Consider the following 27,127-nt stretch of genomic DNA (forward strand, 5'->3'; position numbering starts at 1 on the left):
CACGTTGGATGTATACTTAAAAATAAAATCTTAAAAAATAAAATAAAATCTTTTTTAAAAAGTTGCCGGAAAGAGGAAAATCCTTTCTTTGGCCTCTATAGCTTTTCCAGCAGTTTCCCTCGAAGTTAGGTGGTCTTTTCTGGGTGGAAAACAGAAGCCTGGGTTCCAACATTGGCTCAGCCCGGAACGTGCTAAGGTACCCTGCCTGCGTTGGTCTCGGCCCCTTTCTGGACCTCCCTTATCACACTTGTCCCCATAGTGTGTCCCCGAGGTAGTGACTGTCCCATTCTGGGTATCAGTTTCCCCATCTTACAATGGACGTCACCAGTTCTGACGCCCTACAAGTTCTGCAAACCCTGAACTCCGAGCGGACACAGCCTGACTCCTCCCCTCCTTCCCAAGGTTCTGTCCATCTGGGACCAGACGACGAACCCCTATTGACAAGGCTGCCCTTACACGGACTGACCCTTCCCAGCCGCCGTCCAGCTCCACAGGCACCGCTCTCCTCCCCGCCCCGCTCTTTAGCCCCCACTGGCGCGGTCTGCGCAAGCGCATTGGGTCACATCGAGGCCCCGCCCCCTGGACCTCGGGTAACAGCGCGAGGGGCTTGAGTACCGCGGAAGGCAGGACGACGAACTAGTAGGTTGGGGAGCGGCAACGGCGGCCGGCAAGGGCCACGTTTCCTCGGGAGGACAGATGTGAGGGAGGGGTCTGGCCAGTGATTGGAACCCTGAAGGCGGAGAGATGTTGCAAGTCAAACTCCTCGTAGAGAAGGGGAAACTGGTGTCCACCGAGGGGGTTGGGCTGGTGCCTGTGGATCCCAGATTTCCCAGATCTCCGTACTCCAGAGCAGGCCGGTGTCGGGGACAGGGTGCTGGTAAGCCAGAGCCCGAGTTAAGAAAAAAAAAAAAAGAGAAACTGGGAACGATTAGAACCAAACTTTGTCTAGAGTGAGAGCGAACGGCCCGTGACGTGGGGCAAGCCTGAGCAGGAGACGAGCGTCGCTGCCCCAGGCCTCGCGCAGGCACTGGCCTCGCCCTTGGGATAAAGTCCGCCCAGGTTTTCTAGCGGGCTTTTTAAGACTTTTGTTGATCTGGCCACAGTCTGTCATTCATTCGTCATTCATTCATTTAACATTCACTGAACACAGTAGTAGGCGCTGGAAGGAGAGAAGTGATCAAGACACACAACTATTCCTACGGTATGGAGGGTTGGGGTGGTGGGGAGGACTAATGGTCTGTAGAAGCCCTGGGCGGAGAGCAGGGACAGCTTCTGACACTCAGTCATGAAGGCTAGTCAGGAGTGATGGGGAGTGTTCCAAAAAGAGAAGCCTCCAGCGCGTGCCTAGCCTGGGAGCCGTAGAGAGGCAGGTGTGTCCTGGGCACTGAAGATTACCTCTCTCTCAGTCTATTTAGTGCCCAGGGAAGAGATGATGGTAGCCAGAACTAAGCTGGTGCCAGTGGAGGTAGAGAGAAATCAAGGAATTCAAAGCATTCTATATTTCATAGAAAACTACAGAATTTGGGGAGACAGGGATGTTGGAGAGAAGTATGTACAAGGCTTGAGTGCTTGGGTGGGATTCATCAGAGGAGCAGATTTGTGGGGGAGCCAACAAATTCTATACTGGTTCTGCAGAGACCCCCCCCCCCCGCCTGTAAGCAGTTGGTTATTACAGTTTGGAGGTCAGGAAAGTACCACTGTGAAGGTATAGATTCGAGTGCCCTCAGCAAGACAAAGCCACAAGGTTGAGACTGTAGAATGAGAAAAACAAAGGGCTCAATCAGCACTTAACATAGTGATTATGTCTTCTCTGTGTGTGTGTGTCCTCAGTACCTAGTCTAGGGCCTGACATTAGATAAGAGCCCTAAGATAAGAGCCATTCAGTAGATAAGAGCCCAGCAGCAGGCAGGGATATTGGAATCCCAGAACTGGGAAGAGATAGGGGCTAATGGAGGCTTCCGTTGCTCTAATGACACAATCGTAGATTCGTGTCCCGGCTTTGCCACCCAGCTGCTGTGTGACCTCCTGATAAGTCTTCCACCTGTAATGTGGGTATAGCCAAAAAAGAAGTCCCTATGTTTAGAGTTCCAAACTCTGCTAAGAAACTACACACAGACTTTTCTCATTTAATCCACAAGGCAACCTTATTTATGAAGGAAGTAATATTATAAGCTCAAACCCAGATCTGACTGATCTCAGAGCTTTATTATGACCCTGTGACTGCTGTTATCTATGTTGTCAGGACCCTCTTGAACTCACATAGTCATTTTCTTTTGAAACGTTGTGCTGAGGCCAACAGACTTTCATGATTGGTTTGGCACCAGTTCTGTTATAGGGAGAGGGAGGTGGAGCTAAATGTGATGGAGGTTACTTGTTGTTCTCTAGCTCCCTTTTTGGGGTGAAATGGATAGCCATGTTCTTTTCCTAAAATCAAGTAACAAAAGGACAAAACAAAATGAATGATTAGGGCATCCAGATTTTTATTCAGATCTTCTTAAATCCCTGAGGCCTGCTGCAAAATCAGTGAGTAAAAAGGTGTGAGTTGGTTCAAACTTGTGTGTCTCCAGACAGCCAGTTGGACTCCTCCTCCTATTACACTGGGCATTTGTGTTTGGTTGTTTCTATCCTGCCAGTGTAATTTCTTAAAATATTTTGTCTTGGTGCGGTGACCATAGATGTCCGTACAAGTAAAGTAATTATGTCCTGCTAGTGAGTTTGCTTCTGGTTAGTATAAGGAGGGAGTTTACCTTATCTGCATTTCATAGTATTCTACAAAATCCTCCTCCTACCCACCTTTCCCACATTATTTATTTGAGATCTACCAGCATGGGTCATGAGCTAGAAGGGAAATTTAGAAAACATTTTTTGTTCCACTCCCAGTGTGGAGCCCAACGCAAGGCTTGAACTGATGACCCTCGGATCAAGAGGTGAGCTGAGATCAAGAATCAGACGACTTAACCGATTGAGCCACTCGGGTGCCCCAGAAGGGAAATTAATAATCTATTGTAGTGGTTTTAAATTTGGTAAAAATACAGAGCATCAGCTCTTCTCTCCCCTCAGACCTCTTGCATGAGAATCTCTGAGTGAGGCTTAGAAATCTGTATTCTTTACCAGGGTCCCAAGAATATTCAACCAGTGGAGAATATTCCAACCAAGAATATTCCAACCAAGTTTGGAAACCACTGGTCTACTCCGTACCCCTAGGGAATCTACAGCTGCAGGGAAGGAACTTACCCAATCACATATGACATTGGTGCCTCTTTCTCCCAATGAAAAGCAGTGGGCTGGGAGTCCTGAGATCTGGGTTCAAATGCAGGTTTTACCAGTCATTGCCTTGGGCAAATCATTTCACCTCCTAGATTCTACTTCCTTACTGTGAGAATAATGCCATTCTTGTATTAGGAACCATAAGAGAGAGTGGCAGTCTAAGTGCTTTGTTAAGCTTTCCATTTTTCTTGCACTTGTGGAAGTTAAGAGCTGCCATCCAGTGTTCACTGCCTGTACCACAGTGCCAGTTTCATTGGTTGCCTGGCCCCAGGCCATCTATCACCAAGCCTTCCCCTCCCCTTCTGTTGCAGGTTAGGATGGCCACCGGCTGGGGGAGCCTCTTGCAGGAGGAGCAGCAGCTGGAGGAGCTGGCGCGGCAGGCTGTGGACCGGGCCCTGGCAGAGGGAGTGTTGCTGAGGACCTCACAGGAGCCCAGCTCCTCTGATGTAAGTCCCTGACTCCTCCCCATGGCACGGACCACACTGCTCTGGATCCTGATGCTCACTATCTGGTCCCTGCTGTGCTAACGGCTGCTCCTCTCAGTCCTGAGACATCTCTTTCACTTTATTTTATTCTTCCCAATAACTAAAATTGATCTCTAGATACATGTATAAAAAGTCGCCTGCTAGAGTAACCAAACTGAAGTCTGGGGTTTCAAGTGTGACTTAGGCAAGATACATAACCTCTCTCAGCTGCGGTTCCTTCAGATAACAAAAGAGATAATAATGGGACCTACCTTATCAAGTTGATAAGAGAGTAAGAAGATAATTTACGTGAAGAACTTTGCCCAGGGAACTATTATTTTTTAAGACCCCCTAATCACACTGCAGGGGGTATATCCATACAATTGGTTTGTGTATATCCTTCTCTGTGCATTTATATACATATATGGGTATATAAAGAAATACATGCTTTTCTTTATTAAGTTTATTTTTTTAGTAACTTCCACATTCAATGTGGGGCTCAAACCCACAACCCCCAGATCAAGAGTCAGGCACCTCAAAATATATGGTATTCTAAAAAACAAATTGGATCATACAGATAATGCAGATTATTCTGTGATGTGTTTTTTTCATTTAACAATCTGTTTTAGAACTCTCTTCAACTCCCTCCAGTAAGATTAGCTTCATTCTGATACATGGTGTTCCAGGTATGGCTGGATCACAGTTCAACTTTCCTCTATTTAGGTGATTTCTGATGTTTTATGGTTACGAACAGCACTCCAGGGAACAGCTACATACATGTCTGTTTGGGGACCTTTATGAGTATTTCTGTAGGGTGGGTAGATGAAAGTAGGACTGCTGAGTCCAAATCACATCTTTTAAAAGTCTCATCCTTTAAAAAAGAAAAAAGTCTTTATTTTGTGACTAGGTAAGACATTTTCATGGTTCACAATTCAGAGGGCAGAGTTTACAGTTTAACTCTCCCTCCCACATTCACCTGTCCTCTTGACCTGAAGGCAAGTTCTTGTTTATTCTTTCATATAGTTTACAAAAAACAAAAAAAGTCTGTATTTCTTTTTCCCACTTTTTACACAAAGAAGTGTCCTAGACAACCTCTTTTGTGCCTTGCTTGTTTCTTTTTACTTAGTAGCATACTCTATGACAATCCATATGAATAACCAGAGAGCTGCCATTATCTTTCTTTGCCAACCTGCATCCTTTTTCTTCTGTGTGCCCAGAACCTAGTTAAGGGCCTGGTGGAAAGTCCAGACTCAGTAAATGTTTGCCTAGGCCTGAGTGAATGAGAATGGCTGTCATCTAAGGTAGGCCGATATTGTAGAAGGTCTGCCTCTGGCTTTAGGAATATGATTGCTTGCTTCATGAATCTTAACTTCTGGCAACTGCTTGTCTTAACCCAGGATTAAGCATATTTCCCTTCCAAGATTTTTTGTTTTATTAATCAATAGGTATTACATGAATGTCCAACATTTGCTCTTACTGGAAGTTAATGGAGCCCAAAAAAGGTACAGTCCTCAATGAGATTCCCAATTCAGAGAAAAAAAAAAAAAAAACAGGAAATATGAGTGTGTGTGTGTGTGTGTGGTGTGAAAGAAAGAGATAGAGAGAGAGAGAGATTGCATTCCAAATCTTTAACAGGTGCCTGTTCTATGCAGGCCATTCTGGGCACTGAGGACACAGAGGCCCTGGCCTCTAAAGTGCATGATCTATTTGGAGAATGTACCATAAGACAAAATGAAGTAATGTCAGTTCTATGAGGAAACATAGATAGCCTGCTGCACAACATTAGCTATCATTTACTGAGTATTTACTGTGTGCCAGGCACTATTCTAAACACTTAAGAATCACTAACTCATTTAAGTCTCACCACAACAGAGATGAGGAAACCAAGACCCAGAAAGGTTAAGTAACTGGCCTGAGGCGATGTGAATGGTTGTGTAATTGGCAAAGCCAGAATTCAAACCCAAAGAGTTTGCTTCCTGCGTCCATGCTCTGAGTTTCCTGATTCTCTCAGGAAATTGTATGGGACACCTAGAAAAAGTAGCAACTTATTAGTTGTATTTGAGCTAGATCTTATAAAAAATAGAGAGGGCAAAGAACAGCATAGTGGACGCCTTGAATTTGGAAAAGGCAAAAATATTCCAACAGAATGCAGCTGAATGTGGGACAGAAGGCAGGCCAAAGTCATATAACCAAGATACTGGGAGGAAGAGGAATGTGAACTTTATCCTATAGGTCGAGGCAACAGACTAGCCACGTGCAGACTGAATAGTAGGCTCCTGAAGATTTAGGGAGTTAATTAAAAAAAAAAAAAAACATGAACAGGGTACAAAATTTAAAAGATATTCAGGGTAGAGTAAGTCTCCTCCCTCCAGCCACTGTTTCCCTCCCCAGGGACAAGCATTGTTAATAATTTTTTCCACTAGTGTGTCTTTAAAAAGTTAAAGCCAATGTCTTTTTTTAATCAATAAATTAAAAAAATAATCTAGGTATATCCAGTTTACCTTGAAAAGTCAGATCACAGGGCAGCCCGGGTGGCTCAGCAGTTTAGTGCCGCCTTTGACCCAGGGCGTGATCCTGAAGACCCGGGATCGAGTCCCACGTGGGGCTCCTGAATGGAGCCTGCTTCTCCCTCTGCCTGTGTCTCTGCCTCTCTCTCTCTCTCTTTCTCTCTCTCTCTCTCTCATGAATAAATAGGTAAAATCTTAAAAAAAAAAAAAAAAAGAGAGAGAGAGAGAGAGAAGTCAAATCACCTAATAACCCTGCCCACTTTGCTACATGGCAACACTTGGCTAGTGGAGTTCTGGCCTCTTAAGTGAGATGGGAGCTCTTCTTCCTATCACTGTTTCTCTGACTCTGAATCAGAGTATTTCTTGTCATGCATGTGCTACAGTTGTTCTCATAGTAGAAAACTATTACTTTGTGTCTGTGTCTCTATAAAAAAAGAAAAAACTGTGTTTCAGCCTTTGGCCAATGCATAGCAGAAGTCAAGAGTTGCATGCTTAACCCAACTGAGCCAACCAGGTGATCCAGAGGGAAATCTTTCTTTAAAAAAAAAAAAAAAAGACTTTATTTATTTATTCATGAGAGACACAGAGAGAGGCAGAGACATAGGCAGAGGGAGACGCAGGCTCCACGCAGGAAGCCCGATGCAGGACTCGATCCTGGTACTCCGGGATCACACCCTGAGCCAAAGGAAGACACTCAACCACTGGGCCACCCAGCCATCCCAACCCAGAGGGAAATCTTAGTAGAAAAAATCTTTAGGAGTTTTTCAGGCCAAATGAGACTTGTTGGAAGAGGCAGAGTTCTGAGTTTTAGAGCCAAGGAAATGCCCTTATAGTCATCACACATGCACTCAGGGTATTAGATCACTCCTTCTGTAGTCTGCAGTAATTCCCAGTCTAACACATAAAAGCTTCAATCTAGAAAAACCTTACTCTCCCAAATATCTTTCCCCAGTTTTGTCTTCTGAGATTCTGAGGAAGGCAATTATCTACCAAAATTTTAAATAGATTTACCCTAATTACCTGATATTTCTACTTTTATAAATTCACAATTTGTGGACTTTCTCATACACAAAATACCTAGAATGTATATTCTAGGATATTGATTGAAGCATTGATTATGGGACGCCTGGGTGGTTCAGCAGTTGAGCAGTTGCCTTTGGCTCAGGGTATGATCCCATCATCCCGGGATCAAGTCCCGTGTCGGGCTTCCTGCATGAAGTCTGCTTTTCCCTCTGCCTATGTCTCTGCCTCTCTCTGTGTATCTCTCATGAATAAATAAATAAAATCTTCAAAAAAAAACTTGAAAAGAAGCATTAATTATAAAGGGGGGGAAGGAAATCACCTAAATGTTCATAATACAAAGCTAGATTCAATAAATTACTTTATATCCAAAGAATGGAATACTTAAAAAGAATGAGAATTCTTTATTTGAACACATATGGAAATTACTCTGAAATATTTATAAAGCAAAGGGCAGAACAATATATGTGTCATGTGCTTCTGTGTATATAAAGAAAGAAAAAACATATGTCTACATATAGTCTAAAGGACTTGTGAGATACTAGTATACCATTGGACTCTGGGGAGAAAAGAGTCACTGGGCCCAGAGTGAGAGTGAGACATACTTTTCACTATGTATCTTTCTGTCTCTTTTGAATTTTGTATCACATGTTTGTATTATCTGTTCAAAATAATAATATCTTTAAATAAATATATAAATCCAAGCTCTAATGCCATAACTCATACTACCATAATGGCAAATTATTATAATAATAATTATTAAATTATTATATTAACCCAGAGGTTAAATTCAGAAATTCTTCATAATATTGTCATAAGGTCATCTCATCATCTCTTACCCAAATTCTAGCTCATTTGTTGTTGTGAATCTCAGAAGGCATTATCCCTTTCTAGAAATAGTGTTCCAGATGGTTTGGATTTCCCAGTTCTGCCAAAGTTCAAAGAACTTTGCATTCTGAGGAATGCAGCCTAACTCTAGGCCTGGAAACCTGAGTCACCATCTCCAACACTGGGGGTGGTGGTGGGGGAACCATTTCTAACTTCTAAGGGGTCAAGGTTCACTTCTGCTGCAGCCCTACCAGCAGGACTCTCCCTCTCCCCCAACCACAAGGCAAGGGGACAGGTGTGAGCTCCTGGCATGAGGAAGGTCCTGGGTTTAGATAATCAACTGACTAGGAGCTGTGTTTTTGTGTGTGTATGTGTGTGTTGTTTAACAACCACCTTGGTTCAAATCCCAGTGCCACATATATATATCTACAGCTTAATATAATTTTGGACATGTTACTTAATCTAAGACTCAATTCCCTTATCTATTTATTAAAAATAGAGAGTAATAATATCTGCCTCACATAGTTAAATGATGCATCCATATAAGGTATTTAAAATAGTGCCTTGCACACAGTAGGTGCTCAATGACTTTTTACTTATTTTTTGTTTGTTTTTGTTTGTGGCTGTTTTGCTTCTAATTTTTCTGTAAAGAGATAAAATATTACAGAGTCTAAAATTTCCCTTTATACCCCTTCATCATCTTGTTTGTTCCCTTCCCTTTCCAGAGGTAACCACTATTTTGCAGTTTGTGTGTCTTTAATAAATGTCACTTAAATGTCCTTAATAAATGTCACCACACTCTCCATGGGGTTATGTTTGCAGGAAGACAACCCATTCACAGGTATTCTACCCTTGCCCACTCTTTCTCCTCGATCAGGTGGTAAGCTATGCCCCATTCACGCTCTTCCCCTCACTGGTCCCCAGTGCCCTGCTGGAGCAGGCCTATGCTGTGCAGATGGACTTCAACATGCTGGTGGATGCTGTCAGCCAGAATGCTGCCTTTCTGGAGCAGACTCTTTCCAGGTACTGGGTCATGGGGCATTAGGGGCCAGGATGTTGGAATCATGGGATTAGAAGACTGGGGAGCCATGAAGTATTGCTCTGGCAGTTGACTTGGTTGGGGTGGGGGACAGGTATCACCCCCCCAAAAAAAAGTAGTAGAAGTTAAGCATCTGGCTTCTAATCCTGACTCTAATACTCACTTATTTATATGGCCTCAAGAAAGTCCCTTTCTTTTACTGGCCTCAATTTCTTCATCCGTAAAGTGGTGAGGTTGATCTAAATCTAAGATCCTTTCCAACACTGACATTCTGTGATTCTCTGATCCATGTCCCCCTGCTTTGAAGACTGAGATTTCTATTTGGAATTACGGAAGGTCAGTGTCATTTTAGAGAAAACAAAGAACAGAGAAGATTATTAAAGTCAGATTTCTTCTTTTCCTAAGCATTGTCTCTTTCTTATTACCTCAGGCCCCTTATCTCTGGGTGAGATGGGGTATAGACTGGGCCACACTCAGGGCATGAGTATACAGGACGCTTGAAATGGCTTACCCCATCCATCCCTTCTCTGTCTCTTCTCCCTTGATCTTTTTTTCCTCTTCAGACCCTGAGGCAAGGGAAACTTCTTTACTTTAGAATTAAATTCTTTATTTTAGAATTAAATATATATAAATATATATATATATTTGTATTACATGTATGTATATATACTATATAGAGACTAGACATACATACTTGCATGTCTGATTAATTTCTAAAAGAAAACAATTATTTTGTTACAGATAAATCTTTCTTTCTTAAGATTTTATTTTTAAGTAATCTCTACACCCCATGTGGGGCTCAAACTCAAAACCATGAGACCAAGAGTTGTATGTTCCACCAACTGAGCCAGCCAGGTGCCCCAGAGACAAAATCTTTTAAAAATGTGCATGTTGGGGGGCACCTGGGTGGCTCAGTTGGTTAAGCATCTGACTCTTGATTTTGGCTCAGGTCATGATCCCAGGGTTGTGAGATCAAGCATTGGGCTCCACGCTGCATTTGGAGCCTGCTTAAGATTCTCTCTCTTCTTCTCCCTCTGTGACTCCCCTCCTCTGCTTGTGCTCTCTCTAAAAAAAAGTGCACATTGATAAGAGGGTGAACATGAGAAGGGATCTTAATAGTAAGAGGTGTGGAAACCATTGACTTGGAGCTAAAAACCCAATGAGAAAAAAAAACAAAACAAAACGAGTTACGAATGTACAAATCCTACCACCACTTTCCCCTCAGATCTTTTTTGGGGTGGGTCTGGCTTTTTTTTGTTTTTGTTTTTGTTTTTTGTTTTTTTTTTGGGGGGGGTCTGGCTTTTGTACCTGTGATTCTGGATTGTGGGATTTACGAGCAGCCTGATTTATGACTTGTGCCCTAAAGATGCAATTATGTGGAGACCGTCCCTGCAGTCCATCTCTGCAATCTTGCCTTCCCTGTTTCTCTGTCCTTTGAAATACAAACCTTAGCTTGTAAGGAAATAGAGCTCCAGTAACACATGTGCTAGAATAGCAGCCTAGGGTGTGGGGTTGAAGGGGTGCACCTCTTTAGAAAAGGGAAAATATGTCTCAGCTTCCTGGAGGCTGAAGCCCAGCTGGGAGCTCTCCTCACTAAGGGCTGGGAAAGGCCCTGTGAGAGAACTGGCTGAGGAAGAGAGGAACTGCCTGGCAGGCCTGTGCTATACGGGTTCAGTGGGGTCCTTGTAACAAGGTGAGCCTGTGATTCAGGCTTAAGCCGGCATGCAGAGACCACCCTGAATCTTGACAGACAACTGTAGTGTTGGTTACCAATGGGTGTCTTTTCCCGAGGTTCCAGAAAACCATACTGGCTGGGTTCCTACATCATGTCACAAGTCCCAGCAGCACACTGGGCCATGATGATGAGGTAGCACAGACATAGTCTCTACTGTCAAGTAGAGATGACACTAATCATCACAGAAATCAAATGGAAAATAACAACTGTAATCTGTGCTGTAGAGGAGAGGTCCATAGTGTTCTGAGAGCACGTAGGGGGATCTGATCCAAATAGGGACAGCTGCTCTGAGGGAGTCACATCATATGAGGACTGGCTGAAGAAAAATAAATGGATATTTAGTGTGAGTCAGAAGACTCTTTGGAGCACAGGGCATAACTGCTGTCTTTTAATCTCTGAGAGTTGCTGTGTAAGTGGTGGAATAGACTTGACCTTGGAGGTCCCAGAGTATAGGAGAAGCTACAGAGACTTAATGTTAGGTCAACCAGAAGGCTTACTAACCATCAGAACTATACAAAGATGGAATGGTTCTATTACATGCCATTTCCTAGTTTCTCTTGAGCCCAGGCATTATTCACAGCTCAGTATGTGTCGTATCTCAAGTATCCTTCACCACAGCTCTATAATTCTTTTCCTCTTCATCTTTCATTTTCTTCTTTTACAGATGAGCAAACAGAGAGGGGTAATAGTTCTCTTAGGTTGCCTAGTAGTGAGTGGTAGAGCTGGGATTTGAACCTAGCTCATTTGGCTCTAGAGCTGGGTTCTAAACCACTTCTCTAACAGGTTGATGTGGGTGTTCAAGTTTGGGTCAGTAGACCCAGAGATTCAGGAGGCAATGGACAAGGGTGGAACTACCTGACCTTTAAGGTCCCAAATAGCCTAGAAAATGCTCTTTTTCCTCCTCCAGCACCATCAAAAGGGACAACTTCACTGCTCATCTCTTTGACATCCACAAGCAAGTCCTGAAAGAGGGCATTGCCCAGGTAACTGTTCCCCACTCCACCCCAATCCAAGACTCATCCCTCCCTTTTCTGACCAGAAGAATTTGGCCCAGACCTTGAGTTCATGGGACTCTGCCTCTCATTGATCCCCACTGGGTTTGTACATCAATGACCAATCCTGGGATGACCAAAAGAATGATTCCACTGGGTTTTGGAGCATCAGCCAGCAACTCTGATCTCTATGTAGAATTCATGTTATCTGTCTGTTCCATGACTAGGCCCTCACTCAGCCCCTGGGCAAATGTATTCAGCCTTCAGTTTTCCCCACAGACTGTGTTCCTGGGTCTGAATCGCTCAGACTACATGTTCCAGCGCAACGCAGATGGCTCCCCAGCCCTGAAACAGATTGAAATCAACACTATCTCTGCCAGCTTTGGGGGCCTGGCCTCCCGCACCCCAGCTGTGCACCGGTGGGTCCCTTGGGCAATGCTGGGCACACTGGTGGGTTGAAAGCCTGATAGGCCTACAGGCAGGGGCAGGGATCTCCCAATTGTGAATGTGCCTTCCTGGGCCCTGGGTCATGTGTTTTCCCCCACAGCAGTTTCCACTTATAATTTGGTCTTAATATGTCAAGGAGAGAAGGGACTTCATGGTTCATCTAGTGCCACCCCTTCATTGTACAAGTTAGTATTCTAGTATGAGGAAACAGTATCTGAGGTGAGAAAGAGCTTTGAAGGCCTGAAAAGAGGTCAGAATCCATGGCAGAGTGGGAACAGAGGCTTCCCATTGGAAGGCTAGACCCTACTAGCAACCACTTCTGGCCAGCAGTGATGCACCATGTTGCTGTAATTGCAGATGGTCTGCAGCAGGATTCCAGGTAGCAGGCATCTGGGGCTCAGGGAAAGGAGTTCCAGCCCAATGGGAAGCTGGTATAGAGTAGAAACACAGGGTCTCAGGGCTCTGGGTATATACACAGGGCCAGGGTTTGGGCAGCCCAGTATATTCCATCCTGAGGTAGATCTTATGGGAGCATGATGATAAGCTGCTTTTTAGTGTTCAGCTAATTCTCAAAGTGATGTTCCTATAAGTGTCTGTGAGTCACAGGCAGAGGTCTTCCAGATCCATCCAATTACTGAACAGACATCTCTCTTCCAACAGACATGTTCTCAATGTCCTGAATAAGACCAAAGAAGCTGCCAAGATCCTCTCCAATAATCCCAGCAAGGGACTGGCCCTGGGGATCACCAGAGCCTGGGAGCTATACGGCTCAGCCAAGTAAGGGGAGAAAAAGTGACAGCAGATTCATTCAGGGCTGCAGCACCTGCTTCTTTGCCTGACATAATTAGGAAATGAAGGATTTTTTTTTTCTCGAAATAGAAGCTTACACTTTTAAGCACCAAAATTATGTTAATGGACGTTTTAGGCTATCTTCTAAAATAAGATGTAGGCTATAATTTAATCTTTTCTTGTTGGCCAGAGGTCATCATTATCTGTCAGTTATTGCATTACCGTCAGTAACTGCGTCTTGATGTAACATAATGCAGAGGAGTTGCCTAGACTTAGAGAGGTGTCGGAGGCTGTTTGCCTGCACTAATGGCCCCAACTGTTAGGCTTTAAGCTCTCATTCCCTTTCTTCACAGCTTTTCTGTTTTCCTACTATCAGCTCTTACTTTATACTGCTGTCATTGTGCTTGGATTTGGAATCCTCCATTTCTATCCCCAGACCTTTCTGATTTGCTGTGGTTTGGGAAAGCAAATGGTCTGGATTGTTAAGTGCTGTCTAATGAGTGTGAGGGCCTCTTTGATGAGTAAATGCATAAGCTTTGATTTAGGGATTTTGTAGTATCTGTTTTAACTGCTTAGAGGCATTTTTTGCTTCCTTGCTATTTCTCAACCATGTTCCAGATGTGTAAGGATGCCTGGTAGATGACTTCTGGATAAATGAGGGGCCACTGTACCAACAGTTATTGCAATGTTTACATACCCTTAATGAGCACTTCCTAGTGCCATGCTTTGTGCTAAGCACTTTATATGCAGGATCTCCTTAGAGGCTTCTATCAAACATTCCGAGGTAGATAGCACCCATCTCCCCTATTTTACAGATAAGGAAACTGAGGTTTAGAGAAGTGAAGTGAATTGTTCAAGGTCAAATGGCGAGTTGCTGGTAGAGCCTAGAGTCCACTTCCTCTAGAATTTGCATTCTTTTTTTAAAAAATATTTTTTGAAGATTTTATTTATTTATTCTTGACAGACACAGAGAGAGAGAGAGAGCGAGAGAGAGAGAGAGAGAGAGAGAGGCAGAGACACAGGCAGAGGGGGAAGCAGGCTCCATGCAGGGAGCCCAATGCAGGACTTGATCCCAGGTCTCCAGGATCATATTCCGGGCTGAAGGTAGCGCTAAACCGCTGGGCCACCGGGGCTGCCCTAGAATTTGCATTCTTAATCACTTCATTGTCTCTCAGAGAGCCACTCTGGGCTTGCTAAGCCTCACCAAGACTCAAGAAACCTTGGACTCTGAATATTTAGAAGGCATCAGATGGATACCTTCTCAAGTAGAACTCTTGGCTAAGTTGTATTTTAAGAGATGGAAGCCAGGAAGGGGTCAGCCAGGGAGCTGCTGATAGACAAATACTGCAGAGGGTTTCTCCAACCAGGCTGTGAAAGACATGCAAAGATTCATGTGCCCAGTACTAGGTAGGTGCTGATGGGTAGGAGCTGTTTGTAGACACCTAAGCTGGGACTAGCTTTCCTTATTTTGAAAGTAAGATAGGCACTCCTGCTGACCCAGCATGTGATCTTTGCTAAGTCCATTCTCTTCTCTGAGCAGCAGTTTCCTCATCTGTAAAATGGGGACGATAGTAACAATACCTAAAGGGGTGGGAATGAGAATTAAATGAAATCATGGCTTTGAAAAATGCTTGTAAAAACTGAGGGCTCAAAGAGGTAGAATACTTGCCCTAAGTCATACAGCTAGTAAGTTTAGAATTCATGTCTATCTATCTCTAAAGCCTGCTTTCTCTCTACTACACTGTTCTGCCTCCAAGAGGAATGGTCCCATAGTATAGATTGGAAAACTGAGGCTCAAGCATTTATAGAGTAGGTGAATTTTCATTAGTTATCCCATAATTTTTGAGACCTTTTAAAGAAGCCTAGAAAATGATTTATGATTCCTATTTAGCATTTATTCAAACTCTTTCAAAACATTAGTGCCTGTGGTTAGAATTAGTAGGGATAAGAAAGGAGGATTCTTGGTATAAAATGTTGGGGGCTATGATCAAGTCCTTGCTGCCAGCCAGCACACTACTGCCACTTTACCTTCCTTAGCTGACAACTTTCCTAGTCCTGCTACCAAAAGACTATTCGGAACTGAAGGCAGGAGGTAGAATATGTTTTCTGAGTCTGGCTGTGATTATTTGGCAGAAGGCAGGCTGACTTAACCAGGGAATGCAGCTCCACTTTAACCTACAGCCTACAGCCTCCCTCCTCCGCCTCTTCTTGGAGGTGGGCCAGTCTGGGCCAGATGCCACTTTCCCACCCATGGGCAGAGCAAATCAGGCTGCATTATGAAAAGCAAGGCCCTTGGCCCTTGGGACTCTCTCAGGGCAAGAAGACTTATGAGAGCACCATTTCTAGCTTATCTCTCAGACACCGAACTCAAAGCCAAGACTCAGCTTAATGTCATGTCTGACCTTAAGACATTTTAGGCAAGGCAGGAGAGGAGGCATACTAGGACCTGTACTTCAGCCAAGTGGAAAGAAGTCAGGCACTTTAAAGAGGTACAGAAAACAGACAAACAGACCAGAGGCCAAGTACAGGAGGAAGGAATCCACACTTAGATTCCTAAGCCAAAATCTAGCCATCCAAGAGTCCCAGCAAGAATCTATGGGCATATAGCAATACTGCTACAGCAAAAATGGAATTTGGTTCTCCATTACTGCTGAGTATTGCCCCTCAAGATCACCTGGTGGGAGACTGGACCTGTCTTTAACTACTAAAAATAACCTGATTAGTAGCCAAACATTTCTCTGGCATTAGCTTCTCCCTGAGTTCTTGAGCTCCTGCTTCTTTAAGTATGTGGATAGCAGAGAGGAAGAGGTCAGGTAAGCCTTGGTGATTCCATTAATACTGTGTAACCAAATGTGTCCCTATGTACATCACAGAAATGTTGGGAGGCCCCAAGAGACAATGCTTTATTTATAATTGGTGCTCTAGGGTTCTGTAGGATTCCACTGAGCTATTCTAATGTATCATACAAGAACCACACACTCTTTTTTTTTTATATGCTTTACAATCTGTATGAGGCTCATTAGCCTCAAACTTCCAGCATTGTTCTTCTATAAAATATTCTTCAGTACTTTCACTTGTTTATTCTTCCAGAAAGATTTTAAAAATCATTAATTTAAGTTTTTAGAAAAAGCCCTCTTGGGTTTTTTAGATGATTTGAAACCTAAATTTTAATTTGCACAAACATCATTACAATATTTTATCTACCTACTAGAGAAGGAGCAGGAACATCTCCATATTTTCAAATTTTCTAGTTTCAGGAAATGTGCTGTATCCTCAGGTATTGCCTGAGACCCTCCAGATTTGAGAGAATACCTGCTCTTTCAGGGAAGCTATGTTCTCATTCTCGCTCCTGAAGGGGGTGCGATGGAGGGAGGAAGACAAGCTTTGTAGCCATTTCAGTCAACTGTGTTTTCTCTTTCCCAGTGCTCTGGTGCTACTGATTGCTCAAGAGAAGGAAAGGAACATATTTGACCAGCGTGCTATAGAGAATGAGCTACTAGCCAGGTAAGTAAAGGAGGGGAGATCTCCAGATATGGCTCCATGATTGTGCACAGCCATTCAGAACATAGCATCTATTCCCTCTGACTTTGGCCATCTTTCCCAGGAATATCCATGTAATCCGTCGAAGGTTTGAAGATGTTTCTGAAAAGGGGTCTCTGGACCAAGACCGAAGGCTGTTTATGTAAGTGTTCAAGGAGTATTCCCCAAGGATCTGAGGGAGGGCTGCTTTAGGAAACTCATCCTGAGCACTGGGTGTTATACTATGTGTTGGCAAATTGATTTGAAATAAAAATTAGGAAACTCATCCTGTCAACCATTTCCCCCAGTAATCTTTTCTTCTGGGAGATGCAATGGTTTGCTTCCTTCTCTGAATTTTAGGGGCAAAATAACCCATCATCTCAGGAAAGTTTGGAGAAGGCTGGTCATGTTCAGCTTCTAAAGGGCTATCAGAGCTACTGACATTCTTGATAAGGGCCTTCTTAAAATAACCTTGGTTTTCATATGCCTCTGGGCTCCTAAAAGTTTTCTTGCTCCTTTTGGTAGCTGGTCAAGTCAGGCATGGGCAGCTTGGCTGGGTAGTTAGGGAGGAAGAGGAATAGCTCATTCATTCTGATTATTCTGGGAGCTTCTCTCTGAGCTCAGGCAAGACCTCAATGGGCCTAGACTTGTGTTCCATGCCACGCCCTGAGCTTCCTTCCAGGGGACTTCCACAAAGTGACTTTAGTACCACTTAGTTGGGTAGCATTGCTTGCAACACACATATTTAGACCTTTATAGGTTGTTTTTTTTTTTTCATTTCTTTTAAATTAAGAACCTCCATGAAATTTCACAATACCACTTGATATTTTCAAAATAGTGCTTTTATAACAAAGTCATTAATTTACTTTCTAGGTATATCAGACAATATCAAGCAAAGAAAAGGGAAAGAAATTTTAAAAGTCTGTGTATTTTTTTTAGAATAACAAAATATATTTTACTAAAACATAAGATTTACAGAAGTTTCCAGACAAGCCATACAAAATGGTCAGAAGTTTTTTCTTGAAGGAAAGATTCTACACTTGACAGCAAAGTCACAATGTTATTAGTGAGGATTGTGATGTTGTGATATTTGTTTAATGTTCCCATTTTGGTTCAGACAATCAAGCTTATCCATCTACAGCATCTAAATAAAGTTATACTTGGCTAGAGAGCATATTCTAAAGAACTGATTAACTGCTTTTAACCAATGCAACTTGATCACCATAAAAGGGAGGAAGGAGCCTATAAAATTAAAATAAACCTATCTTCCCCCCTCAAAAAAAAAAATAAAAATAAAGAAACCCTGCAGCAAAGAGAGGCCACTGCTTTTAAATATTTCATAACAATACAAATGGTGCTTCTAGCCTCTGCTCATACTTTACAACAATGAATCAAGACAAGACATAGATTTGTCTTTTAATCATAGATAATGTGCATTTAATCACCAAAGGACTGAAGATGTCTGGGCTTTTATCATGCAGTGTTTCCAAGACTGTCCATTAAATGCAAACACAAAAGGAAGAAGTCTTGACAGAACAGGAGAAGTGGTGTACACTTGATGATCAGATCGATTTTAAATATTATTCATGGCATATAGCCTAGTCCATGCTCTAGCTCTATGGCTTGGGCTTTGTTGGTCTTCCACTGCTCTACTACATCATTTACTAATGGATTATCTAGTTTGGGAGCACTTAACAAAGCCTGGATTCATAGTGGAACTGTGTGGATCTGCAGTGCTAGGGACCACTTATCTTTCAAAATATCTAAACATATTCTTCCCAACTTATCTATATTAGGATGATAAATTTTGATCATGAAACATACGTTAGAGGCTGCTGTCGGGTATTCTTCTGGAAGGAATTGCTGTCGGGTATTCTTCTGGAAGGAATAGTTCAAGTTTAAGAAGTCTTAAACCTGCCTCAAAGGTGGTATCCTGGGGGCCAGCAATGAGCACTTGAAAATCATGGGCATTGTTCTCATCTGGTTCTGCTCTAAAGTCAGGAACTAGTTCTGCCAGCAAATGCTGGGTTTCATCGATAATCCTATGGGGCAGCCTGACCATCTTGTCAGATCCTGAGTTTGGCTTCTAGTCTTGACTCAAGGCAGTGTGTATCTTTTTTTTTTTTAAATTTTTATTTATTTATGATAGTCACAGAGAGAGAGAGAGAGAGGCAGAGACACAGGCAGAGGGAGAAGCAGGCTCCATGCACCAGGAGCCCGACGTGGGATTCGATCCTGGGCCAAAGGCAGGCGCCAAACCGCTGCGCCACCCAGGGATCCCAAGGCAGTGTGTATCTTAACTAGACTCATACTTTTGCATCTCCACACCCTCACACCCACCATTTCAAAAAATCTCAGCCTGGTTTCAGCTACTTTAAGTAGTATAAACATGTGTTTTGCTAGGTATGACAACATGATTCTGAGACTCAGTAATTTTTAGCCCATTAAAAAAAATTTATCCGATTTGATTCTATTTGCCTTCTTATTTCCCTCTGGCCTTCCTAGAATAATTCTAGATTGGGAATATTGTAAAGCATTTCTTATTGCATACCTTCATATTTTTAGTGATAGAAGTGGTGGTATGGGTATCTATTTTCATTGCTTCCAATGAACCTTGGGGTAGGCAACCTGTGCAGACTGACTTTCAAAGAAGCCAAGCTCATTTTGATGCACCCTGAAGTACCCTGAACCAATGAACATACCAGTTATAATTTAACACAGCAGCTTTCTCCATCCTGTGTTCTAGGGACGGCCAGGAAGTTGCTGTGGTTTACTTCCGGGATGGCTACATGCCGAGTCAGTACAGTCCACAGGTTGGTATTTTGTTAGACCATTCTCTGCCTCCTAGGACTCACCGTCATTCCTCAGAGACCCAGCTCAGGCATCACAGAAACCTGGATTTTTCCCTGAGCCCAGTTCTTCCTCAGGGAAACTGGTGTACCTCCCTGTTCTCTCACAACCTTTTTGTTACCTCTTACTCTCTACAAACACAATTGTCTTCTAGAATCTGAATCCTCAGGAATCCATGTTGCTTCAACCATTCACACTGTTTCTAGAAATATGCTGACAAATGCTTAACAGTCATGGTTATCAGAAGGAAAGCCCCAATTTGTAGCATTTGCTGATTTCTATGGTGTACTCCCCTCATGGCTAATTTCAAGCTACCCAACTTAACATTTCTGGACACAGAATTGAAAAGAGATTGGTACAATCAGCTCTGGCTAACTAATGCAAACCAATTTCATCATACCACTGACCATTTCCTTCCTGCCAACTCTTACCTCTCTCTTATCTGTGTAGGAAAGTTTTTCTATCCATTTATGTTAATGACAGTAATTATATCACTTTATCTTGCTATCATACCATGTAGTTTCAAAATTACTTTCAACATCCATTATTTCATTTAATCCTTACAACTACCATGTGAGGTGTATAATTATCCCCATTATACAGACGGAGAAACTAAGGTTTGGAGAGATGCAGGGGCTTGTGTTAGATCCCACAGGAGGTTCCCAGGATTTCTGATTCTCAGTCTAGTGGCATTTCCAGTATATCATTCTGTAATATATCACCTCCCTCTGCCCCTAATCACAGCATGCAGAAGCTAAGAAGCCCTGGTTTCACTTAGGAGAAATAAGTTGGAAAATATCGTGAGCAGTATACTAGGGATCATGATCCTTTGGCTCTGCTTCTGTGTGACCATGGGCATGTTCCTGACCCTTTCTGGGCTCAATTATTTAAGCTGAGGAAACTATACTTAAAAATTGAGGAGGCTCCTTCCAGACATCTAGTTCTTTGAATATAGAATTCTCCGTAAGGTATACCTATATAGGGAGCAGCTCCACAGAGGTGGAAGCTGTGTAGAAGGTACTTTCCTCTAGAAAGTGGTTAGTTAGAGTGGCAGGAACTTGCTGACTGGAGAAGAAAAAACTGTCCATTGGGAAAACAGATCCAGGCTCCGGGACAGGGGATTTGAGGGAAAGGGGCAAAGAAAACTTTAAAAAGAGAGAAGTTGAACTAACGGGGAAAGAAGTTGAACTAACAGTTGAACTAACAGGACTAACGGATGAAATTTGTGCATCCGGAGGAGGACATTTTTAGGGAATTGAGAAACTCAGATCAGGTTTAGAATATGAAGATAAAACTTCAAGGCTTAGTGACTTGGTAGGTGACCTCAGGAAAGCCCTTGCTCATCTCTGAATTTTGTTTCCCTATTTCTAATATAATGGAGTACTTCTCTGGGTTTATCTCTGATGTTCTGAGCACCTGTAACTCTGCCTAGACTATCAGAGGTGGCTGAGATTATTAATCGAGACTGGCAAAGGTGCCGCAGGTGGAATGATTGTATCAGAGGGAAGACAGCATGGGTAAGGTGGGTGTTGTTCCTCAGGCAGTTGCCTTCATCCTGCTGTGGGCGGTTTGATGTGGTCTGGAGTCCGGGACAGTCTGTCCTCCCAGATATGGGGTCTAGAGCTGGGAGGTGTGGTCGTCTGCTGTTTACCTGCCTCTCACACCCCAAACTCCTAGCACATCAGACCATTCATGCTGTAATTATGCACCTGCAAGCCTTTACTCCTATTATTCTGCTAATCTGAGTATGCCTTTGCTATCCAGTCTGACCTGACTACTCAGATTTCACTTCATTAAACAACAATAACAAATAATTACTGAGCATTTACAAAGCCCCAAGCACTGTGTTAGATACTGGTGATACAATAGGAAGTAAGACAGACAAGGGCCAGAGCTCACATTTTGGTCATGGAGACAGTCATCAGGAAGTAAGCAAAAGTAGGAAAAAAATTTTTTTCTAGTTGAGGGAAACTCTTTGAATAAAACAATAGGGTGAAGATAGAGAATTATGGGGAAGCCTACATTAAATACGGTGGTTTGAGCTGAGACTTAAGGATAAAAAGGATCCAACCATCCATTGGAAAAGCCACTGTTGGGGATTTACCCCAAAGATACAGATGCAATGAAACGCCGGGACACCTGCACCCCGATGTTTATAGCAGCAATGGCCACAATAGCCAAACTGTGGAAGGAGCCTCGGTGTCCATCGAAAGATGAATGGATAAAGAAGATGTGGTTTATGTATACAATGGAATATTACTCAGCCTTTAGAAATGACAAATTTGCTTCACCGTGGTTGGAACTGGAGGGTATTATGCTGAGTGAAGTAAGTCAATCGGAGATGGACAAACATATGTTCTCATTCATTTGGGGAATATAAATAATAGTGAAAGGGAATATAAGGGAAGGGAGAAGAAATGTGTGGGAAATATCAGAAAGGGAGACAGAACATAAAGACTCCTAACTCTGGGAAACAAACTAGAAGTGGTAGAAGGGGAGGAGAGTGGGGGGGTGGGAGTGAATGGGTGATGGGCACTGGGGGTTATTCTGTATGTTGGTAAATTGAACACCAATAAAAAATAAATTTTAAAAAGGAAAAGGAAAAGAATTCTAGGCAGAGGGGAACGCAGGAAAAGCAAAGATAGAAATTATGTTTTTGTGTTTGGCCTGTGTAGCTGGACTGTGAGAGTGGGATGGATGGATGTCAAGAAATTGACATGGTTGAAAATGGGACAGGAGGCAGATCCTGCAGTGTCTTGTAGTCTGTGGTAAGAAGTTAGAATTTTATTTGGAATACAGTAGGTAGCTGAACTCGCACAGAAGTGTCCCACCTCTTTCAAACCTCTTCATCCATTTTTCTATACCCTTGTACCTTTTATTTCCCTCTTTTTAAGATTTTATTTATTTATTCATGAAAGACACAGAGAGAGAGAGAGAGAGAGAGAGAGGCAGAGACAGAGGCAGAGGGAGAAGCAGGCTCCATGCAGAGAGCCCGATGTGGGACTTGATCCTAGGACCCCGGGATCATGCCCTGAGCTGAAGGCAGACACTCAACCACTGAGGCTCCCAGGTGCCCCTGTTATTTCCCTCTTAATTATAGTCTGTAACGTTGTGCTAAATTTAGTGAGCTCCCCAAGGGCAAGAATCCTACATATCGGAAGAATCCACATCTGCCTCACAAAGATGTTTCAGTAACCCTGGGAATAATGAATGTGAAGATAGAAAGCATGATACCTGGCATCTGATGGATGCTCAGTAGAGATCAGCCAAAGTGAAATAAAGTAGAATTCCTTTTGTTTTCTTCCCTCTGCAGAACTGGGAAGCACGCCTACTGCTGGAGAGGTCATGTGCTGTCAAGTGCCCAGATATTGCCACCCAACTGGCTGGGACTAAGAAGGTGCAGCAGGAGCTGAGCAGAATGGGTGTACTGGAGATGTTGCTCCCTGGCCAGCCTGAGACTGTGGCCCGCCTCCGTGCCACCTTTGCTGGTCTCTACTCACTGGACATGGTGTGTGAACAGCCTCTTTCTCCTACCACAGGCCTCCCAGGTGGCAGGAACCCAGAACCCAATGTGTTGGGGAAGCTGGACCTGGTAGTGGGCTAGACTTGGGTCAGTGTTGCTCTGTGAGAACCCCTAGAGCCCTGGGGGGCGGGGGCTGGAATCCATTGTAAGATCCGTCAGCAAAGGTAGAGATGGGGGTAAGAGGTGGAAAGGGGAAGAAGGAGCTGAGGTAGTCAACAAGAATTGGGGAGAATCTTTATGGGCTTTCCAGGTCTTCTGTTGTGGAGCCCTGCACTCTTGCACTGGAGAACAAGAGAAAGCTTGTTCTCATTGTACTTGCTGCTTTAGGGGGTTTGTTAAGGGTCATATCCAGATAGTAGCATCTGTTCTGAAGGGGATATCACTCTTCCCCCTCCTGCTGTTCCTCTGATGCTGCTCTGTACAACCAGCAGGACTGCAGCTCTTGCCTTTGGCCTAAAATTGCTGGTGACTGCTTTCTTGCCTCCTGCCAGGGTGAAGAAGGGGACCAGGCCATTGCTGAGGCCATTGTTGCCCCTAGCCAGTTTGTGCTAAAGCCCCAGAGAGAGGGTGGAGGTAGGTGGTGGTTTTGCCTTTGTAAGGCTGTGTCCTCAGGGGACACAGGAGGAACTGACACAGGCCCTCATCTTGGACAATGTCCCAGGAGACCCTGTGATCAAGTGCTGTTGAGTGCACAGGAACCTGATTAATCATAACTGGAGGGCTGGACAAGTTTAGTCTGAAGTGCCTGTGACTAGATTGTGGGAAAGTGGGTAGAGCAAAATAGGTGGGATATTTTACTGCATGTTTGAACTCCTTGAGAGCAGGGTCATGTCTGCCTCACAGACCCAGAGGAGATGAGTTTTGATGTTGGTCCTAAAGGATAAGTAGGAGTTTACCAGGTGGGAAAGGAGGAAGAGCATTCCATACAGAAGGAGCAGCCTCAAGTAGAGGCACTAACCCATGGAAGTGTATGTTGGAGATTAACAAGCAACTGGTAAAGCTGGAGTGCAGCATGGGAGATGGGAAGAGGCAGGGATTTGGGCTAGAAAAGATGGTTTGGGACATCATTATAAAGGACACTGAAAATATGTAGGAAATTGGGTTTTTATCCTGAAGGTACTGAGAATCTGTTAGGGTTTTTTTTTGTTTTTTGTTTTTTTAGATTTTATTTATTCATGAGAGACACAGAGAGAGGCAGAGACATAGGCAGAGGGAAAAGCAGACTCCCTACCGGGAGCCTGATACAGGACTTGATCCCGGGACCCCAGGATCATGACCTGAGCTAAAGGCAGATGCTCAACCACTGAGCCACCCAGGCATCCCCCGTTAGAGAGTTTTAAGGAGGGAAGGGACACACAATTGATTCAGGATCCATGTTTCAGCCATAGTGGAGCTTGTCCTGGGTGAGGGGAGATATTGGTCACAGAGACCATAGAGAAGGCTGGTATCATTGTCCAGAAGAGCAATGCAGAGGCCTAGGCTAGGGCTATACAAACTGAAGAGACATGTCTGAGTTAGTGACAGGTCTGGAGAGTGAGTTAAATATGATTCAGGGGTATCTTTCACTTGATAGGGAGAAGGAAGATCTGGGAGGGGCAGGTTCAAGCAGAAGTAATGACTTCTGTTTGGACATGCTGAGTTTCTTTTGGGAGCCCATGGGATATCCATGTGATATTTAGAATAGTGAGCTTAAGTTAAAGATTTGGGAGTTAACAAGTCATAGAATATAGAATATAGATAACAAGTCATAGAATATAAAGTTAACAAGTCATAATATAGAGTTAACAAGTCATAGAATATAGAATAGCGAGCTTAAGTTAAAGATTTGGGAGTTAACAAGTCATAGAATATAGTCATATATATGACTATAGAACATAGTCATATATATGACTATAGAACATAGTCATATATATGACTATAGAACATAGTCATAGAATATAGGATATCCAGGCGATATTTAGAATAGCGAGCTTAAGTTAAAGATTTGGGAGTTAACAAGTCATAGAATATAGAATATAGTCATAGAATATAGTCAAGAATACTTCTTCTGTAGTCTTAGAAGAGATCTTCCTGGAAAAAAAAAGTTTGTACACGGAGGAGAGAACAAGGGTGGCGGATGGATTCTTTGGGAATCTCAACATTTAAGAGGAGCAGGAGCCAGTCAGAGAGGCTAAGAAGGAAAGCCATATACAGGAGGAGAACCAGGGCAAGACAGTGTGGTAGAAGGTGTGTTTGTGTGATAAGGGCTGTCCTGTTAAAGTGACATTCCCTCCTTCGGATCCAGGCCTGCCTTGGCTTCCCTGAGCTGGTGTCAGGAACTGAAGCTGCTGACTTGACCACCGAAGTGGGGGCATAGAATGGAGAAGGTAGCCAGAGGGTCTAGGGTGACTGACCAGTGCCATTGCAGGTAACAACTTATACGGGGAAGAGATGGTACAGGCCCTGGAGCGGCTGAAGGACAGCGAGGAGAGGGCCTCCTACATCCTCATGGAAAAGATTAAACCTGAGCCTTTTGGAAATTGCCTGTTACGGCCTGGCAGCCCTGTCCAAGTTGTCCAGTGCATCTCAGAGCTAGGCATCTTTGGGGTCTATGTCAGGTAAGCCAGTCAAGAGGGTCTTCTCCTTGCCTGAGGGTCAGCCAGACAAGCCTGGAGGGAGCAAAGGACAAGGAGCTTGGGCTTTAGTCCCAACTCTGCTGATCCCTAGCCATGTTACCTGTTTCCTTATCTAATAAATAAAGCAAAGGACACAAGACCTGACCACCTCACAGAGCTATCAAATGAAGCCCAGAGGAGGAGTGCTTTGCAATTATAAAGGAAATTCCAAGTAGTATCAAGATGGATGAGAAAGTAACTCTGGACTAGGAGGAGACCCCAGGGAAGAAGAGAATTTGGGTCCAGTTTCCAAGCTCCCAGGGATTCTGAGGAAAGGTGGGACAGGCCAGCTAGAGGATAATCAGTGTCTTTGAAAGGTTGAGTGGTCCCTGGGTGTGGATTTGAGCACTAAAGAATTAGGAAGAGAAGACTACTTGGGAATTTGTAAGGAATTGTTCCTGGTCGATTAAACCACTCCCTGCACTTCAAGATCAAGCAAGGTAGGAATACCAGATCCTACTATGCTCCCAACCATAGCCTTCTCTATATATAATATTTCCCTCTAACCACTTGCAGCATCTCTGCCTGCCACTTCCCCCTAAACCTATCACCACAGCCATCTTGAGAGAGATAGACAAGGAAACTTACAGCTACAGAACATGAAATATGAGCCTGGCATCATGCTAAGTGCTTTTCCTGCTTTATTTAATCCTCGTGATCATCTTGCAAAGTGAGAGGTATTATCTCTATTTTAAATTGAGGAAATTGATATTTAGAAAGGCCGAGTGACTTGCTCAAAATCACAGAGCTAGTCATTTCTTTCCCAGCAAGGATACAAACCCAAATCTGATTCTAAAATCCTAGCACTTCCTTGGGTATAGTCAGCCACTCATCCACTGCTCAGGTGAGACCAGGGAGGGTCTTGGGGCTGTGTTGGTAATGAGCTGTGTCTCCTGCCCCTATTTCTATAGGCAGGGGAAGACACTTGTGATGAATAAGCATGTGGGACATCTGCTTCGAACCAAAGCCATCGAGCATGCAGATGGTGGTGTGGCAGCAGGAGTGGCAGTCCTGGACAACCCATACCCTGTGTGAGGGCACAGCCAGGCCTCGCCCAGACTTTGCTCAAGAGACCATCTCTCCTTCATACTTGTCATTCCTCTCCTAGCCCCTCTGAAGGGGCTTCCCTCCCTGTACCTTGACAAGGCTGGTCTCTTCAGTTCACAGAAGGGTGAATGCTGAGTACCTTCCCCCAGACCTCCCATCTAAGGACCAGAAAAGCTGTGTTTCCCTTAGGTGAGATCTAGAGGCCCCTAAATCCTCAGAGTGTGAGTATAGCTGAAAAGAAGCTGATTTGAGGTAATGGTCCATAACCCTGCCACCCTCCTGTCAGCCCCTCATTAGCCTTTCCAGCAGTTTCCAGTGTTTGATTTAGGATAGGACTGAGAGGTAGGAGGAGTGCAGTGACGGGGCATAGCCTTTCCCTACCTCTGCCTTAAATAAAATTACATTGCCGATTCTATGATTCCTTGGTTTATACATTTGGTGGGGGA

General features: G+C 43.7%; 1 protein-coding gene across 5 annotated transcripts; it reads left to right on the forward strand.

Moving 5' to 3' along the window:
* The first annotated feature begins 544 nt into the window (after positions 1–544).
* GSS (glutathione synthetase) lies at positions 545–27,094 on the forward strand. 5 transcript variants are annotated; one of them, XM_041732920.1, is made up of 14 exons: positions 624–639; positions 2,881–2,927; positions 3,579–3,713; positions 8,964–9,109; positions 11,768–11,843; positions 12,132–12,271; positions 12,960–13,076; positions 16,512–16,592; positions 16,693–16,770; positions 19,354–19,420; positions 22,771–22,965; positions 23,472–23,553; positions 25,388–25,577; positions 26,546–27,094. In XM_041732920.1, the coding sequence occupies exons 3-14, from the start codon at positions 3,585–3,587 to the stop codon at positions 26,667–26,669; spliced, it is 1,425 nt and encodes a 474-aa protein (XP_041588854.1). In that variant the 5' UTR covers positions 624–639; positions 2,881–2,927; positions 3,579–3,584; the 3' UTR covers positions 26,670–27,094. The 5 variants fall into 5 exon arrangements, with proteins under 5 accessions (XP_041588851.1, XP_041588854.1, XP_041588852.1 ...); XM_041732918.1 differs by lacking the exon at positions 624–639 and adding an exon at positions 656–877; XM_041732917.1 differs by lacking the exon at positions 2,881–2,927 and having other exon boundaries at positions 545–639.
* The last annotated feature ends 33 nt before the right edge of the window (positions 27,095–27,127 follow it).

The sequence above is a fragment of the Vulpes lagopus genome, chromosome 18 (assembly GCF_018345385.1).
Source record: "Vulpes lagopus strain Blue_001 chromosome 18, ASM1834538v1, whole genome shotgun sequence".
Lineage (NCBI taxonomy): Eukaryota > Metazoa > Chordata > Mammalia > Carnivora > Canidae > Vulpes > Vulpes lagopus.

Excerpts from the sequence above, each read along its gene's own strand:
- GSS (XM_041732917.1), top strand. The coding sequence starts at position 3,585 with ATGGCCACCGGCTGGGGGAGCCTCTTGCAGGAGGAGCAGCAGCTGGAG. Across the intron at positions 16,593-16,692 it reads GAGAATGAGCTACTAGCCAG|GAATATCCATGTAATCCGTC; the intron begins GTAAGTAAAGGA and ends CATCTTTCCCAG. Across the intron at positions 22,966-23,471 it reads GTCTCTACTCACTGGACATG|GGTGAAGAAGGGGACCAGGC; the intron begins GTGTGTGAACAG and ends GCCTCCTGCCAG.